At 42.6% G+C, this 17,839-nt stretch overlaps 1 protein-coding gene across 2 annotated transcripts in view; it reads right to left on the bottom strand.

Annotated features, from left to right (window-relative positions):
- Positions 1–17,839, bottom strand: part of psd3l (pleckstrin and Sec7 domain containing 3, like) — a 92,636-nt gene that overhangs the window by 5,703 nt on the left and 69,094 nt on the right. For both annotated transcript variants that reach the window (XM_062554981.1, XM_062554982.1), the window contains 6 exons: positions 15,161–15,204; positions 8,746–8,939; positions 5,704–5,774; positions 1,962–2,119; positions 1,015–1,159; positions 598–741 (listed from right to left, as the gene is read on the bottom strand). In XM_062554981.1, the coding sequence (XP_062410965.1) occupies positions 598–741; positions 1,015–1,159; positions 1,962–2,119; positions 5,704–5,774; positions 8,746–8,939; positions 15,161–15,204 (756 nt within the window). The remainder of the gene's footprint in view (positions 1–597; positions 742–1,014; positions 1,160–1,961; positions 2,120–5,703; positions 5,775–8,745; positions 8,940–15,160; positions 15,205–17,839) is intronic.

Genomic DNA, 17,839 nt, shown 5'->3' with positions numbered 1-17,839 from the left:
CCGGGGGCATATCAGATCATCATGCCTTACCCCCTCAGTCTCTCTGTGTTAAGTAAATAGTTTGCAGTGTAACACGAACAGTGCCTAATTATGAAACCATGCTGGGTTTTGCTTAAAGAAGTAAGTTAAAAAGCACCATGTAAACACTTTCATTTGGATGCTGTGATTGCCTTTCACACCAGGACTGGGAGTGATTTTCTTAACCATTTCACAAAGCACTTCACACAAATTTAATGCGTTTTCCCCTTAGGCTTTGATTGGTGGAGTCATTTTGGTATTATGATAAATCAAGAGCAAAGTCCTCATTCAAAACCACTGAAGCGAACCAATAATGACCTCTGCGACCAACCACCAAGTTAGCACAAAGACCAAGCTTCATAAAAACGACTTGGACTGGCGGATAACAGCTAGTCTTATCCTCAGGAGTGTCTTGACCTCTCCAATGTTACCTCCCGCGTCAAAGAGAAGCGCACATTTCTGAGTTCATGACACGATTTGAAAATAGAGACAGAGTGACTCAGCGAGTGCACCAGAGCGGTGAACTGCATCCATAAATATTTTCTCTTGCCGGTCAAGCTGGTCGAGAAAAATATTCACCTCAAACTCCAGGTAGTGCTCTTTCAATCGGTACTCGTCTATTTCCTTGGCTTTGACCTTCTTGTCTGGTGGGTAGGATCTGTGCTCAGCCAACTCTGTGGAGATGTGCTTCAGCTTGGCCTCATGGGATTTCAACTGCTCCTCCTAAAGACATAATAAATAGTTGAATACATCTTCTGCTCCTCAAGCCACCTCTAGCAGACAGTCTCCATGCAGTCATACCCCATAAGAGCTACAGAGGTCATTTCAACAGCAAAATGTATGTTTCGAGAAATATAATCAAGCAACACAGTGCCAGTGGCAATAGAAACAATATCTAAACAATTTCCATCAAAAAACACCAGGTTGATGGCGACCATAATTCAACATAGTGCTTATAGCTTGGAGGATAAAGTGCTCAAGTCGAGGCAAGGTCACCTGTGACATCCTTGTGGTGGTTGCTGGCAGCAACGGGCGACTGAACTTTTTCTGAGAGCCAATAGCGGCTGGGAACGAGGGGGCGGAGAACATGGCCGCCACGGAGTTGACGGTTTTGATCCAGGACTCCATCTCCTCTGGGCTCCTGGAGAAACGTGCACACGTGTGGAAAAACTCATGACACATCACACACAGTCTGAAATGGCTTAACATGGCGACATATTCCCAGAATCTTGAATGAATGTGCAATTTCAATCTGACTTCAAAGCCTCTGCCATGCAACAGCTTATAAAATCATACAGTATTGCAAAGCAAAATGGATGTGCAGTCTTCTCAGTGATTCGGAGTTCATCAATAATTCATCCTATCGGTTCCAGGGCCTCAGTGCTCACAGCGGGGTCAAACAGACACATATTAATAAAACCAACCTCTGAGCTGGTTTTGCCCTTTTGTCTGTGTGCACATGCTTAAAAATGCGCACACAATACAAACACAAAACAAAGTCCCTGAGGAGCAAGTCCTTGACATCCCTTGACTGTCCCTTTGTACTGTCTACAGTTGTGAACTTATGGACTTGTGGCTCTGGAGAGAAATCCAGTCTCCCTAGACGACTGATAAGCACCTCCATAAGGTTTTCCTGGAATTCCAGATAAAAAATGCACTGGTTTTGAGGCCAGACTAATGGGCAAGATAAATGTGTTTTCACTGTGCTTGAATCCAAGCATGAAATTAGATTTCGGTTCCAGGGGAGCCTCTCTTATTCACCCCCCCTCCCCCTCCCCCTCGTTTCCACAGTTCAGGCCTAGAGGGGTGGTGGCGTTGGGTGTGGGTGTGGGTGTGGGTGTGGATGTGGATGTGGGGGTGTGTGTGTTCTTGTCTTTGCAGCAAATTATGCGTTTTGCCAGACTGCCCCTGTGCAGAAAATGACGGCGAGCCTTGATACTCACTGCGCCTGAAAGAGGAAGACCCTCCAGTCGGCGGTCTTGAGCTTCAGCACATTGGGCTTCTTCTCGTAGTCCTCAGCCTTGATGGCCAGGGCGTGGTGCACGCTGATGGCATTCTTCAGGTCATCCTCAGACAAAGCCTTCTCAGGCTTATACTCATCCTGAGAGAGAGAAGGGAGGAAGGTGGGAGAGAGAGAAGGAGAGGAACAGGGGGAGAGAGGGAGGGAGAGAGAGAGAGAAACAGATTAGGATTGAGGCCAGACCTGCTATTATCTGCACCACTGATCAATACAGAAGGTTACATTCCATCAAATTAACAGTTATCAACAGCCAAGTAATTTTGACTCCGTATTTTTGAATCCGGTTATGTTACCCTGAGACCTGTTTCATTTTGTTGCTTCTTTAGTTTAGTAAAATGGCCGCACCTTAGAAATTGATACACAATTCTTTTTCCATCCCATTCCGCTAATAAATGCCATCAGTACCAGAAAAGACAGCATCCGTCTCTAAAGCCATCCATCACCTCAAAAGCCCACACCCCAGGCTCTCCCTGCTGTTGACACAATGTCTCATCATGTCATATTTGTACTTGGCAACTTGAATTCATTCTCAAATCAAGACACCACTGCCTGGCAACAGCCGATGCTGACCCTCCTCATTATCCGTGCACCAGGCAATTGAATCCCCCCCCAACAATTAAATTCAATTTAGCTTTAGACCTCATCCAACTCTTAATTAAAACAAACGAATTAAACAAATTAGCTCTCGGCGGCTCGAGAGTGCCAAGAGCATCATGAATCATGGCAGGGGAGGTCAGTGTGAAAGCAGTCGGGGTTAATACGGCTGCCACTCCGCCTCGGTGCTCCGGCGACCTGACAGATGTGTGGGGAATGGTAAACAGTATTGACTGGGACTGTTGATGATGAAAGTAAATCTGCCATTCGCAATGTCATGGCTATAATTCATCGTTTTACTATCCTTGGGGGGCTCAGGGGCCTTTGGCACCAACTCCAGAGCTGCCTCTTTGGGCCCTCTGAGGCCGGTGATGCCCTCCAGGAGATAGACACTCTCTCCTCAGCTTTGGAGAGGTGATAATGATCCTCTAGCCCCGCTGCTGCTGCTGCTGGTCACATAAACAGCTTATATTTAATCAATAAGTCACATCATGATAACGAACGCTAATCTGACGAGCCACATACACCATGAAAACTAGGCTAAGGGTTCTTCAGAGAACTTTTCACTTTCACTTTCCACATTTCTAACGTCTGACAAAAAAAAAACAAAAGTCGCATAAGTGTCCAAAAGAAACACATAATAAGTTAGAGTGTCAGGCAGTGCTTATGACTGGCAGACAGCCCAATAAGATCCTCTAAAAGCATGCTGTGACAGAGAACTTAAGAGGACCTGTCCACCTCCAGCTATGTCATGAGGTCTGCATGAAAATAGAATCCAAAATGACTCCCCATTTTTCCGGGCTCTCTAACGGCTGGTGACACGCTGAGTTTAATTAAGCATGATTGCTTCTTCAGAGTTAATGGACCAGTAATGTTGGTCATTAGTCGACACTGCCATGGAAACCTGTAGAAGGCAACTCGACATCAGCACAAACATGGAATTCAATTGCCACGGAAATATGGCTTCACAGTTCCTGCTACGTACAGTAGATCCTCGTCAACATGGACGACAACATAACAAGTCTAAATTGAAACAGTTGAAGCGTTTCATATTTCCAGTCCGCTGGTTTGGGTGACGCTTTCGTGGACAGCTAAAATGACTGCACAGTGATTACAGTAAGAGGAAGAGGACACATTGACTGACCATAGCAACAGTTGTGTGTGGGGGAGTTTGTAAGCGTGGATCCAAGTTTGTGCTTTATGCCTGCTTAAGCACCAAGCACAGACTATACATTGTATCCATTAATTTTCTTGCCGACACCATTTGCTTAGTAATGAACCAGATTAGGATCTTTGAAAGAAGCTGCCGCCTCGTGACCCATTTATATCCAGAGACATAGCCCTGTGCTTTGTGTACGCAGCAAATGATAAACGCCTTGAATGCAACAACACCACATCTGAGTCACCCTCTTGAAAACAGATTTGAGTCAAATGCTGAAAAAGACATCATGCAATCAAGCATCACATTGCAATCAACTCATTGAGAAGAGCGAGCAAGCAAACAAACAAACAAACAAACAAACAAACAAACTAATCAACTGACTAACAAACAAATGTGGATACCCTTGTCAGTGCAAAAGCTTAACCCAGAGTTGCAGTTTGTAGGCCTATATGTTTATGGTTATTGTCATTATTCTGTTAAATTCCATTTACTCTGCTGATAATATTGGACAATTTTTTGGACAATCTGATTTTACTATAAAATATTCATTTTATGTCCATGTATTTTATGTTCATTACATTATAATTTTTAGATGCCATTCCAAGTCGCTTTGGACAAAAGCGTCTGTTAAATATCATGGACATAGACAAACGGCCTTTAGCATTTATCTTTAAATGGACACATGGAAAATATGGACCTTTTCTGCCTTCAGTGCACCTTCACCAGTCATTTCCTGTGTATTAGCCGCAGGACAGTGTTTGATGCAAGTTAAACGTAACAAAACCATATTAATACCATACTGACTGCCCTCACGTATTAACCTCATAGCTGAAGAATTTTTGCAAAATCAATCTTTTACCGGAAAATTACCGGAAATCTTAGTCACTTTTAAACAACATGATGCTAGCAGGCGAGATGCTTCTGGTCTAATCTGTTTCAATGATCTATGCTAGGCTGAAGCTAAAAGTTGTATCGCCAGACTCACAGAATGGCTGGATGAACGGGGAAAAAGGTAAATATCAATTGTTATGCTCGAGGGGAGGTGGAAAATGAGCTTATTTCCAAAAATGGCGGAATATCCCTTTACACTGCGGCTAGTAGTAGGGAAATGACGGTATGTCCAGCAGGATTCACCAGAAACACTATACAGTATACTGTAAGCACAGACACCTGTGTATACACACACATCTTCTGACAGGCAGCAGATAGCAGCACTATTGAGCAGGCTGGCTAAACGGGAAAGGTCAGCCTGGTCAATACAATCTAATACTGTCTCATTGAGCCGAGAGACTCGGGAGGGCAAGACATGTCCTGTTCCATCTCATCATTCCCACGACCTTATCTTTCATTCCAGAGATGAGAACCTGGGCATGGCACCAAACTGTAAAAGCTACAAAGCTATTGCCCCCTCGAGACTGTGCACCGCACCAGGACAGGAGTAGGAAAGCGCTACTGTACCTTACGCACAGTTATTTTTGTGTACACTGGCATCGTGATGCCGAACACGCGCCACCACAATCAATGGACAATCCATTAATCAAAACATTTACCAAGGATGATGCAGCGACATTGATGCACTAGAGTAGAAATCCTGTCGATAAAGCTCATGTGGTTACATCTCCATATGATTGAATGCACTGTAGTAATCACTGGAGATGGCTCAGGAGGTCTTGAACATGTGTCATTTAAAATGGCTCTGATATTGATAGTGTAAGGGACGATGGTAAAAGCAGTTAAAAATCAATAGCTTTCACATGTATAGCGACTTCAATTATTATTCTACCAGAGTTCCACCACCATAGCCATTATTAGAGTATTAAGTGTGTATACTTTAATAAATTCAGGAACAAAAGGTAAAAAGTACAGTTTGAAGCTTAAAATTTAATTTACATGCGTGAGGTCCTCTTACCTTTTGCAGATAAAGGATCATTCCTTTGAGAACGGCATAAAAGGTTTTCCAACCACGCTTCCCCCTAGGTGCTGGAAAAACAGAAAAAGTACACTTTAACCACCGTCCCCATTAATATGGAGCTCACAGTGTATTCCAGATCACACTCAAGTAATATTCTATGACTGGAGGCAAGGCAATCGCTACCCCATGGTTTCTGTTCAAAAGAGTACAGTGTGTGTGTGTGTGTGTGTGTGTGTGTGTGTGTGTGTGTAATGTACCAATTGTCAAGTCTTTGATACTGAATCACATAAATCTTTTTCCACTTTCAGTGCTGGACACTCAGCAAACCCCCATTTTCTGTCAGATAGAGAGTCTAGGCTTGACGAAGTCTCCCACCACAGAAGATTAGGGAGAAGTTCAAGTTATTTATTTACTGCCCTGCCAACAGAGAGGTGACTGATCACACCACTAATCCTACCGTCATCAACTGTTACACTCGGGCACACACGCAACACACAGACGCACACGCACTTGTAACATAATCTACACTAAACTATCCATATTCAGGATTGTGAGAATCCGGGCCACAGCGTCACACACCTCTACGGTCTCATTTGTCCTGGCGATGGCACCACTGGGACAGTGGGCGCATACTGTCAGAGCGTCATATGATTACCGAGATAAGACACTCGCCCCGCGTGCCAGCTCGGATATAGACCGCGCCACGGACACTGTGAATAGTTTCGCCACAAAGGTTACGGAAAGTATTAGCAGAATGGCCCCAGAGACTCGACTACCAGAGGCCTCTGCCAAAGAGGACATTGTGGCTCTTGACTGCTTGTGAGGCCTCACAAAGACAGTTACACAACAGACATCTGCTTGCTAATCATCCTTACTAAACTTACTATTAAAATAAAATGACAACAATAACAAATAAAAAAACATACCGATTCCTTTATATTAACAACATAGTATGCCTAATAAATTCCACTGTTCCTGCTGCACCATTTTATTGTGCATTGTTTTGTGTGTAATTAGGCCTACAATACGTCGTTCTTTTTTTTGCCTCACGAGCGAGGAAAAAAAAAACCCAAACAGCTTTGAAACTTTCATCACTTGTGACCTTTCATTTAATGCCAGTGATTTCATTTTTTTCGGCCGCATCCATCAGAAAGCTGCCAAGGCATCTTGCAGGGAATTAATGCCTTTGTGTATCAAAATGCCATGGCTGCACAGCCCTGTGCGACGGCATAATCTGTTGGTTCGTTCTTACAGGGGCCCAGGCGTGGCGCTAACAACTCAGCAGGTTTTAACTGAGGGGGACTCTACGAAAAGTCATTAGTGCGCGGAGATAAATGGAAGTGAATTATGAGGCAGGGGCAAAGCCAAGGCCCATTCATTCAAGTCAGCCATTAGCGAGCGTTGCAAAAACCTCCCAAGTACTCACGCGGTCCGACTTTTCGTGGTGAATATTTCAAGGCCTAATCCTCTTCGAATGAGAGTATATAACTGCCAGACTGAGGGCCAAAGGGCTTGCATTTCACACACACTGGAAATTGGGTTCAACATGGACTCGTCCAGTGGACAACAAAAACACCAGGGGGAAAGGGTTGACCTGTATCGACTACTCTAAAATGTCCTATTTTTTTTCCGAGGCATTCAAAGTATTTGTCTGGCTGCCAGGACTGGCATTTTCAAAGACAGTTTGATACGTTCCCTTTATATGTATCTTGTTTCGGAGAATGCCAAAAGCATTTGTGACATGCAAGAAAAATGTAGTACTTGAAGTTTGATATTTCAGATGACGCTTTGCTTCATGATATGTAGTTCTAAAAGGGCAACATTACATTCATTTGCACTATAACTGTCATTTTTAATGTCAGCCATTAAAATAAAACTAGATTGACAATACACTAACATTTGCCTCCGTATTTTGTCATGTTAGGCATTTCATATTACAAATAAATCAATGACATTTGCTTAGGTCTAGTTTCCCAATCACAAACAAACTCATCAATCTCCTCTTCCTGAAAGGATTTGGGTATCATCATCGTGTTTAATGCAGGTAGACGTTTTCCATTTCCATTTTTCCTCATTTGTGTAGATACTTCAAAATGGCACAATTTCAGATGTGCACTCCCAAAACCATTTAGAAAGAAAATAATTTATTAAAGACACATTTACTGAGGTACCAGCTATCTTCAGCTATTCTGGCAAGGGAAATGAGACAAACTTAAAAGTGCTGCCAGATCGAGTGACTCGCCTCGGATAAGTGTTTCAAAGAGACACGAAATGTCATCCTTCATTTGCTAGTAATGCAGTAAAATGGACGCCTCGCTGGCCTCTCTGAGCCTCTGACATTTCCTCAGTCAGCGTGTCTGAGCGAAGGCTCTTTGATGTTTCTCAGACGCTTTCCTTGACCAAATGTACTATGTGGCCACATACCGAGAGACTGCAGGTGCCGAGACGGTATTTCTGGTGCAGTACACCTTAATGTAGATTTTGAGTTTTGATGGCGCAAACACTATGGGTCCCTCAACAGGGTAAAAAGGACAAAGGTCTAAGTAAAACAGCTGAGAGTTTCAAGTTGGATTAAGGATCCCCATACAGCTGTTGAGAATATTTGAGAGAGGAAGAGAGATAAATAGATAGACAGACAGACAGACAGATAGATAGATAGATAGACAGATAAGAGAGATAGAGAGAGAGACAGAGAGAGAGAGCATGGCTCAGAATGGTGAGAGTGAGATGTCAAGCTGTCCCTCCTCCAACATTCATAAGACATGCTGTTCTTTTCCAGCATCCAGAACTGAATGTTCACAAGTCACGACTGCATTTCTCAAAAGCGTCTTGTGAGCAACGATCCTCAATAAGTGAACAAATCTTCAAAATGGCAGAGACTCTATGATAATTTTGAGTCATTATCGGTATAGGATAAAGCATCAAGGCATCACAAAGTTTCGATTTTCCACGTTACATGTGACATACTGTAGCACCTGTAGAAAACAACAGCTTGGTAAATGGTGGTTCATTATTTTGAGCTTTTGCATGGTCACTTACTTTTCTTCCCATCCATGTCAGCATGGATTTTGCGGGCCAGGAAACCTGTTTTGTAGACAGCGGCATTGGGGTCATGTGCGATGTCAAGGAATGGGTTGCTGCCACTGCCAATTCTGCTGATGCCCTTGGAGTGGGCATTTTCTGTCTTGTTGTCAGCAAGCTCTGACAAGGACTTCTTCAACTCGTCACCATCACTATAAACAAAACACAGCCCAAGGAGTTTTAGGTGTTAGACAGGTTAGACACAACACCACACCACACAACAAAGAACTGGCCCACAACCATCCTTCAAAATGTCAACCAACTCCATCGTAGTGAGAATCTTGTGCCTGTGGGTATATGGGATTTTGAACCCTCAAAATGGCTACAGCTGAAATACAGCAAAGTAGTCCCCTCAAGACTTGTCTTGTAGGTAGGTGACTGATTGTATGGTCCTGAATGGGGACACACCCCAAACCAAAAAGGGCAAGATCTCTGATCTCTAAAGTATCTGAATGAAAGTCAATATGTTAAACTGATTTTCTAAAGGTCAGGCTTTTTCAAATGTGTATCATTCTAAAGCAGCATGTTTGTAATTAGGGTGTGGGGTGGGGTGCGCTGGGTGGAGTGAATGCGCTTATTGACCTGTTGTTGGCTGCAACCATCACCAAATGGCTACAATAACTATTCCTTTATGTAGTATGTCATATGGGCCAATGGAAGCTGTAAGGTCTCTTGATTAAATGAATTAAATATCTCCAATACTTTCTTATTAAATATTTTAAGTCAATGAAGCACTTAATTACCATGAAACAATTAAAGTCTCACATCATTAAAAGCTATATTGCTAAATCGTCTGAAATGAGAACACTGGTGCAGATGGTTAAATATTACGACATGTCTAATAAATGTCTATATACTTGAGATTATTGAATAAAGGAATAATTGTAAATTCAGCACATCGTCATAAGAATGATTGGAGTTAACTTTTTCCAACTTGCATTTTCTAGGTCAGAAGGATTACAAATTATGGAACTTTACTTTTTGTCATGAGGCCTTGGAGTTTACAGTATGGAATTAAGTAGTGTTATTTGAGATTAACAATGGAATTAGATAGTAAGCATATCATATATGTATGGTAAAAAGTGTTTAACGATTAAAAAAAAAAATAATCAAATCAATTCATAATTAGTTAATGTCCCCATATGGAATATCAATTCAATAATATACCCAAAGATTTTCATCAGAATAAAATGTAAGGAGTGAATATCTCAAACTAGGACACAAATTCCCTCTGCTGCCTAACTCTACTGAGGATACTGTTAAGTTTTTTACATTTGCATTTAGATTTACATTTTTAATAAGTTGCTAATTCAAACTCTGCACCTCAATGGCCAAGAGCGGCTGCATATCTTCCTACGGTTGGATGATCAGCAAAAATGTAATTACAGTATACACCTTCAATTCCTATACGCCTTTTAGATTCTTCCTGGTACTGTACATTACGGTCACAAGAATAGCTTACACCAGTCTAGAGCACCAGCGCAAGCTGAGGTAGAGAATCACATCATCTCTCCCATTACCCGAACCCTAACTATACGAGTGGGCTTTGCACTGCTCTACAACAGGTCCATCACAACTGAATAGAAGGGACAGTTTTATCCTGAACATTTGATGACCATACATAATAAAAAAGTATCTGTCAGGTTGGCTTTCCTTCGGGAGTTTTCAGCGCACGGGTGTGTGTGTGCGCGCCTTTTCACTCAAAGAGCAGTTATCACGTTAACTCGTCTTGGTCAGGCTTGTCCCCTAGCATCAAGATCAATACAGGAACCTATGTGTTCAACAGCACACACACACACACACACACACACACAGACACAGACACACACACACAATCAACTCACACACACACACACACACACACACACACACACAGTCAATTCACACTGACAGCACACACAAAAGAAACCCTACACAACCACTCACAGTCAACACTCAACACACACTCAGTCAACTCTACACGACCACTCACACACTAAACTCACATTCAGTCAAGCACACACAACCACTTGCACACAAGCACAACTTCGACAGGCGCGGTGGTAACAGGCAACAATAACTTCGTAATGATGATTGAGACTGACGAATTCAGTTCCAAGTGTCAGCTGAATTCACAGATGACTGCTGAGATTATCATTTCTTGAATGAGATTGTTGGGACTTTCGCTGATTTTTGTCAACTCCAACTCTGAGATACAGAGGAGGCTCATAGCTGGTACTCAAGAAGAGATACATTTTCTCTGCAACTTTAGAGATAGCATCACTAAGACCACAAAGGTCTCTTATCTCAGCAGAAATATAATTTGGTTTTCACAGACTGTGGAATGAGGAAAGTAACACCCACCAATACACAAAATAAATAAATAAAAAAATAAAAAAATGTGACTCACGCAGCAGGTATTGGTTTGAAAAATAATACAGCGCTCACAGATTTGATGAGGTCTTTGGTATTATTTGCCCTCAACAGTGCCTTCCAGGCAGCGCTGCCTTCAAGGCACTACTCCCCTCAGTTTAGGGGTAGGATGAGGGTTGAGGGGGTTAAGGTTAGGAATAGGGTAAAGGTAGTGCCTTTTAGGCTGTGCTGCCTGGAAGGTGCCGTTGGAGGCAAAAAACACCATTGGCCGATTTGATGAAGCTATAATGTGTCCACACGCCGTTTCTCCACCACAACTCATGTGTACCCTGGACCAGAGAGCGGGCAGCAGCCTCAAAAATTGGACGGCGATCAACTAATGACTTTGTTAATCAAACAGCGCATGGCAGAGCGAGGCAATAAACTACAGTAATTGGCTGGGCCTTGCACCTGTTTTCTGTCCTCTTGCTGACGCTGTCACTATTCCAAGCAGTGGTGGGGAGGCGGAGGGGTGGCGTTTTGTGCATGCATAGCTGAACAGCTTTGAAAAGCCTTGAGGAACGGTAGTCGTGAACATCTTGCGCCACGCAGTGACAGCAACGTGAGCAGCACGCTACAGCAAAAACTTTAACAAGTGTGCAATTGTGGCATTCACTATGCGTCACTTGGCACTCTTTCAGCAAATGGATGGCTCTCATCTTGGCTTTGTCTGAGGCAACTTGCTAAAAGATGCGTATGCTCTGAATGTTATCCTTGCCATTTCCTGTAGCAAAGAGGCCATAAAAGAGTCCAGAGAAAAATCTAATTACACCTTAACAACCTATTTCCTTGCCGAGTTAAACCACAGGAAATGGATGCCGCTTTGGGGCTAACAATTTGCATGAAAAGACCATGGCACCTGACTGAGCTAGGAGCTTTATGAGCTACTTGTGGCTCCCTGGATTCAAATGCATCGGTGTCTGTTGCAAAGCAAGACTGACACAGAACACAGGAAGGTCTCAGCTACAGTATAATGTGAAATGATTTCATGTCATCATGTGTTCTTTGTATCTTTATCTATATTTTCCATAACTCTGTTCTCTTTAACCTCTAGAAATACTTGGCCTGAGTTTGTTATAGTTTGATGGCATTTACACTGACAATTGGACCTCCAATGGTCCTTGTTTGTATGCTGTAAGACCTTGACTAGTCAGACGTAGTTTCGCTGATAGACACCTCATGTCCTCTTTGCCCCTCTCCACCTGAGGAACACACTGACAGACACTCTGAATGGTCAGAAACAGCTCCCCTAACAGCCACCGGATGTTTCCCCCCATGTCACGTCATCAGCATTGGCAGTCATCAGTGCCCCGTGCGTCCTGAGGCCATTCAGGGGTGTACGGTGCTGCCTAGTGTTCCTCGTCCTGCCATTGAGCCCCCCCCCCCCCCCCCCCCCCAGCCTCAGGATCCTGCATCCATAACCAATCAGATGACCGAGCTGCTGTCCATCACCCAAGCCAGACGGATTACGAAGGTAGTGCCTCCCACAGACCAGCTGGCGTCGTTCGAGGCTGGCCAGTCAAGAGTCCATCATGCACCAGTCCTTCTTAGTGAAATCTCATTTCTTCCATTCTCTGTGCGGTCATTGTTTGCTTATCATCTTGGACAACATTAATTATGCCGTGAATAACCTACGGCATTTAAGTGCCGCGAGTGGCAGACACAGCATATGGATTAGCCAGTAAGCAGTGCTGCTGACCGAAGACGCCGTTTTTACATGACAATGAAATACTGAGAAGGTTAATTTGGCATCACTGGCATTGTTTAATATTAGGGCCTCTTGCTACCAATTTAATATAACATTTTTACGGGGCAATTCTTTGCACCTGGATGCAATTGTTGCACTGAACTGGCAAAAAGCTCTTGTAAAACTACAAACTGTGGCAACTACTATAATTGCATGTGTTGATGCATGTAATGCAAAAAGTAGAAATACTGACAGAGCTTCATGGATAGAATCTACAATCTTACTAAAAATCTTTCAGCAATAATAACTGTCCATAGGTTTTAGTTTAGTTGACGAACTAGCGTTTAAAAATCACTCTATTCTGTATTTTCACTTGCGACTCAGCTAAACGCATTTGTCCTGGACAATGCCTTCGGCCAGCCTCCACTGATTAAAGAGAGAACAGCTGCCTGTGACGACAAGGGTCTGGACGCGTGCCAGGCCATGAGCAGGGGTCACGGCGAGGTAAGAAACACCGCAGTGAGGTCAGCGAAGGCGGCAAGGCCGAGCGCACGACTGCCAGCCGGGGCAACCTCACACGGACAGCACAAACACCCCGCTCAGAGAGGGGGGGAGGGTGCCCGGGAAGTTCTGTCGAGCGTTCATATTGTTTTGACGTTGTTTCTGCTGTACTGCCATCTTGATAAGTAACTTTTAGTCCTCGGTGAAAGATTCTTACGATTGCTTTGATGTTAACTGTTGTATCAGCAAGCGTTTAAAATGTTTTATGACAAACAATAATCGTACAATAGTTAAGTGCTGCGTTAATCACTCAACTGGTGATCTCACGTGATAACTGGGAGAGGACAAATGGAACGTGTTCTTAATCTTCACTGCCCACTGGCCCTGCCAAGGCACATCGAGATGATATACAAGAACGTTTGGTGCATGCAGATTCATCATTTCTGTTCTTTATTGGCTCGTAAGAAAGCTTTCAGGGGTGGAAGGACTCCTATGGCTTTGTCCAGACATTTAGCAATTATGATATTAGTTTGACACAAATATTGGCCATATCTCAGTGTATGAACATATACTGGGAACTCAAACTTCAAAGTGAGCCAAATAAAGAATAAATGTTTAACAAAAACAGCATTCATTTAATCACGGACAAAATGCACTGGTTGTCCAAATGTTTGAGCCCTAAGTATATTCTTACTAAGGACTATGCTTTATAGCGGTGGTGAATGTTTCTAGCTATTTTAAATCAGGTTAAATTATAAACATTATAGGTCTAAAATAGAACAATTGTGTGGAAGGGCGCTTTTGAACGACCATCTGACAAGGAGAGATGTATGTTGTTGACCTACACATATCACTGGGTACAAGACAGCCCAAGCCTGTCAGATTTGCACGGCTTCCCTTGTACCCATGAGCATGTGTGTGGGTCTGTAATTTGGCAGATTGCTAACAGCACAATGAGGTTGGTTTGTCCCCTATGCATTACTGTTATCAGGCAGGCAGATTTGTCATTCTAATGTGATGTTTTTCTGATGCTAATTGCAGTTCACATCGCACATGTCAACTATCTGGTCATTTGTAGGCTTGGTAGGCACACAGGCACACATAAAAACATGCGCTCGCTTGCACACACACACCCATGCGCGCGCAAACACACACACACACACACACACACACACACACGCACACACACAATCACAAAACAACATTGTTTACAATCCTACGGCAATAAAACCTAGACAATTTGGACTGATGTGTACCATACAAACATACTTACTCACTGCAACTATTTATGCTATTGCAAAGGGTAGCTGTAGATGGTCTCCTCGGAGTCCACACAGTCCTTAGTAAACACTCTTCATAATTTATCTCGGCATGAAGCCCTTAATTTAATCAGAAGATAATTGCCCTCATATTTCTCTACATGGCTCGGCTAGTTGATAGTTTCAGGGTTCATTTGCAATTTGTCTGCATCCAACTAGATAATCAGCTCCAGCACCGCACCAATCATGAGTGACAGGCACGATTAAGATTGGGCCCTTGCACCCTTGTTTATGAGTGGAATGAGAGTTCCCTTTCACCCACTTCAAAATTTTGCATCTCGAAGAGGTTTCACAAGTCTGGCTAACTTTTATGAGGGGACAAGCTGCTAACTCGTAGCATTTTCATTTCTCAACAAAAACATATACAAATGAATTTCCAATTTTTTACGATTTCCACTTCCCAGGTTCTACTCCCAGGCAATGCTTTTTGTAATGTTTTGTGCAATGGTGAGAAGAGAGAAAGCAGAATACTTACATTGCCCACTGCAGTTTCTCATTTTTGATCGAGTTGTACAATGCCTGTGTGAACAAAAACAGATGTAGATTTAGACGAGTTCATTTTCCACATGCAGCCTTTGGTGTCAGTGTTCTTATAATTTAGTCGGACATTTAGTCTGATATTAGCATAGATTAGTCAAGTCAAGTTTATTTATATAGCGCACTCCATACACAGAGGTCATTCAATGTGCTTTACATAAACAAAAGCAAAGAGTCATAGATAATAAAAGCACAGAACAACAATAGTCAAAAAATATTTTAAGTAAAGAATAAAAAAAAGAAAACATAAAACACAAGGTAATAGTACTAAAATGTACAAGAGGGCAATGGGATAAAAGTGTAAACATTTAAGTAATAATTAAAAGATAAAAAAACAACAGAATAATTACTCAGTGATAGTGATACTAGTCAAACATCCAGTAAAACAGCAGCACTCTATGGAGATTACATTCATGCCTGTTTAATACATCTTCGTCACATCAAACAATTCACATCTAGATGTACATTTTTACTGTAAAAATTGGCCTGGTAAATTCCTGCTGAAATTTGGCATGATTAATCATTCAACTGATACCAAAATGGTCTGGGTAAACGTGTCTCCAAATAAGCAGTGAGCATGTCATCTTGAGACAAGAGTTTAATCAATCTAGAGCCTGGCTCATCACCTTCACCAAGGTGACGGCATGACCGTGTATTAAAAAAAAAAGGCCTTCAATAATTGATAGCCAACCAGTGTCAACTATAATTGATTTTAATTTATCACCCTGTGACCAATCCATGCAAAGCATCCATTTAAAATCCATGGAAAGCTGAGCTCTTATCAGCATGTTAATCATACTAAACCAGCAGTTTGTCACTTCACAGCACAGTACATGTACAGTACAGTAGAGTGTCTTATTTACAAAAATATGATTGAAGACATGCCTAAGGCTCTGAAAGGACAAGTCATCAATCTCTTCAACTCATTCTTACTAGAAGACCTTGCTTACACATACCGAATCACCTGTTTACCACAGACAAGATTTCCTTCCCCGAAAGAACAGAAAGAGACACTAAGTGTTTTACTTCATGGGTAGTGTCCATATCCATCCATCCATCCATCCATAATAGATAGATAGATAGCAGATAGATTAAACATCACTGAAGTTTGCAATTATTTACAGTAAATAACTGATATAAAGACAACTTTACCACTGAAGACTTAAAGTACAGACTACAGAGCACAACTAGCTCTCATGTATAGGGGGCCTAATAATGGTTGTGTGCGTATCATTTCAAGTGCATTAGTGGATGGGTGGAGATGAGTGGGTCCCATCCCTGGCAGCTCCGGAGATAAGATAGCCTAGTGGCACTGAAGGAGCTCACCAAGAGAGCCTGTCGCTTTGATCAGATCTAATCCGCTCTCTTATCTGACCAACCTACTGTACGTCTCCCTCCGTGACAGCGCTACAGAATTGAGGATAAAGAGGCCCTTTTATCAAGGACGATGGAGTATGATCGCGGCTGCGATGGCAGAAGTCAAACTAGAAAGGTGGGACGCAGCTCTAAAAATACGAAATAATGAAATGCTCTCTAAATAAAGAAATTTTTTTTTTTAAATCAAATTGTAAATGATCTCTAAAAGACATCGTATTGCACAGCATATGGGTTTTGCACTGCAGCATTAAGCTGTATTAAAAATATATATTCTCCAGTAAAGATGGAAGCGTGTGCCCATTACATGCAAGGTCTCAATTTTCAATAAGCAACACCACCCACATTTGGCTTAAGGGGGAGGGACAAGCTTTTTAAAATGGGGGGGGGGGGGGATAATCATCTGTAAGCAAGTAAGCACGACGCTCGGTCTTGTTTGCTGGCGAGGCGTCTGATTGTGAGTGGGCAGAGGATCACTCTTCTGCCCGGTGAGTCACAGCTTCTCCAGTGATCCGACTGCCTGACTCTCCGACGCTCAATCGGGTCCTTCAAGGCTACCCACCCCTCCTTACACCCCCGCCGGGCATGTGACATCAGAGCACCTGGGCTCGGACCAACATCATGCCCTTTCGCTGGTGTCCGCTCAACAAAACTTTGCCACTGTCTCTGCAAACTATGATGCTGTGGATGAACCAACCAAGATGAACCAACTGACAAGATTTATTGTATCAAGTTAGAGTGCCCGGCCTGGACCACTCCTTAGAATGCTGCCTCTTTTGCACCCTCTGCTGGTCACAGTAATACACTTAGATAACTTTAAAAAAAAAGGCAAACTCACAGATTGCTTGTATTTGCATTGTGTTGCCATTTGCAATGCAGCACATATATTTTAATTCAACACTTATTGAGCGATCACAAAAATAAGGGAAAAAAATGCATGAAATCTGTCAAGGTCTCCCCAGCCTTTGTCATCATGATGGATTACTGTTCAACAGTCATGCCGATGTCTGTGAAAAATCGACTCCTGTTGTGCGAATTTGACAGCAATGTTAAGGAACAACTGTCTATTTGCCAGTCCACAGGTCCATTTGAAAATGAACTAAATTTAGCAACAAGCTGATGTTAAAAAAAACCTTATTAACACACCCATACAAGTATGGAGGGGACGTGTCTGAAGCAAGTATACCCTTGAAGATTTTGCCTTTTAAAACAACAGTCAGGTATGAATGCATGTATAATGTGT

Source organism: Sardina pilchardus, chromosome 14 (genome assembly GCF_963854185.1).
Source record: "Sardina pilchardus chromosome 14, fSarPil1.1, whole genome shotgun sequence".
Classification (NCBI taxonomy): domain Eukaryota; kingdom Metazoa; phylum Chordata; class Actinopteri; order Clupeiformes; family Clupeidae; genus Sardina; species Sardina pilchardus.
The sequence above is the reverse complement of the archived record's forward strand: the minus strand, read 5'-3'. Positions and strand labels throughout refer to the sequence as shown.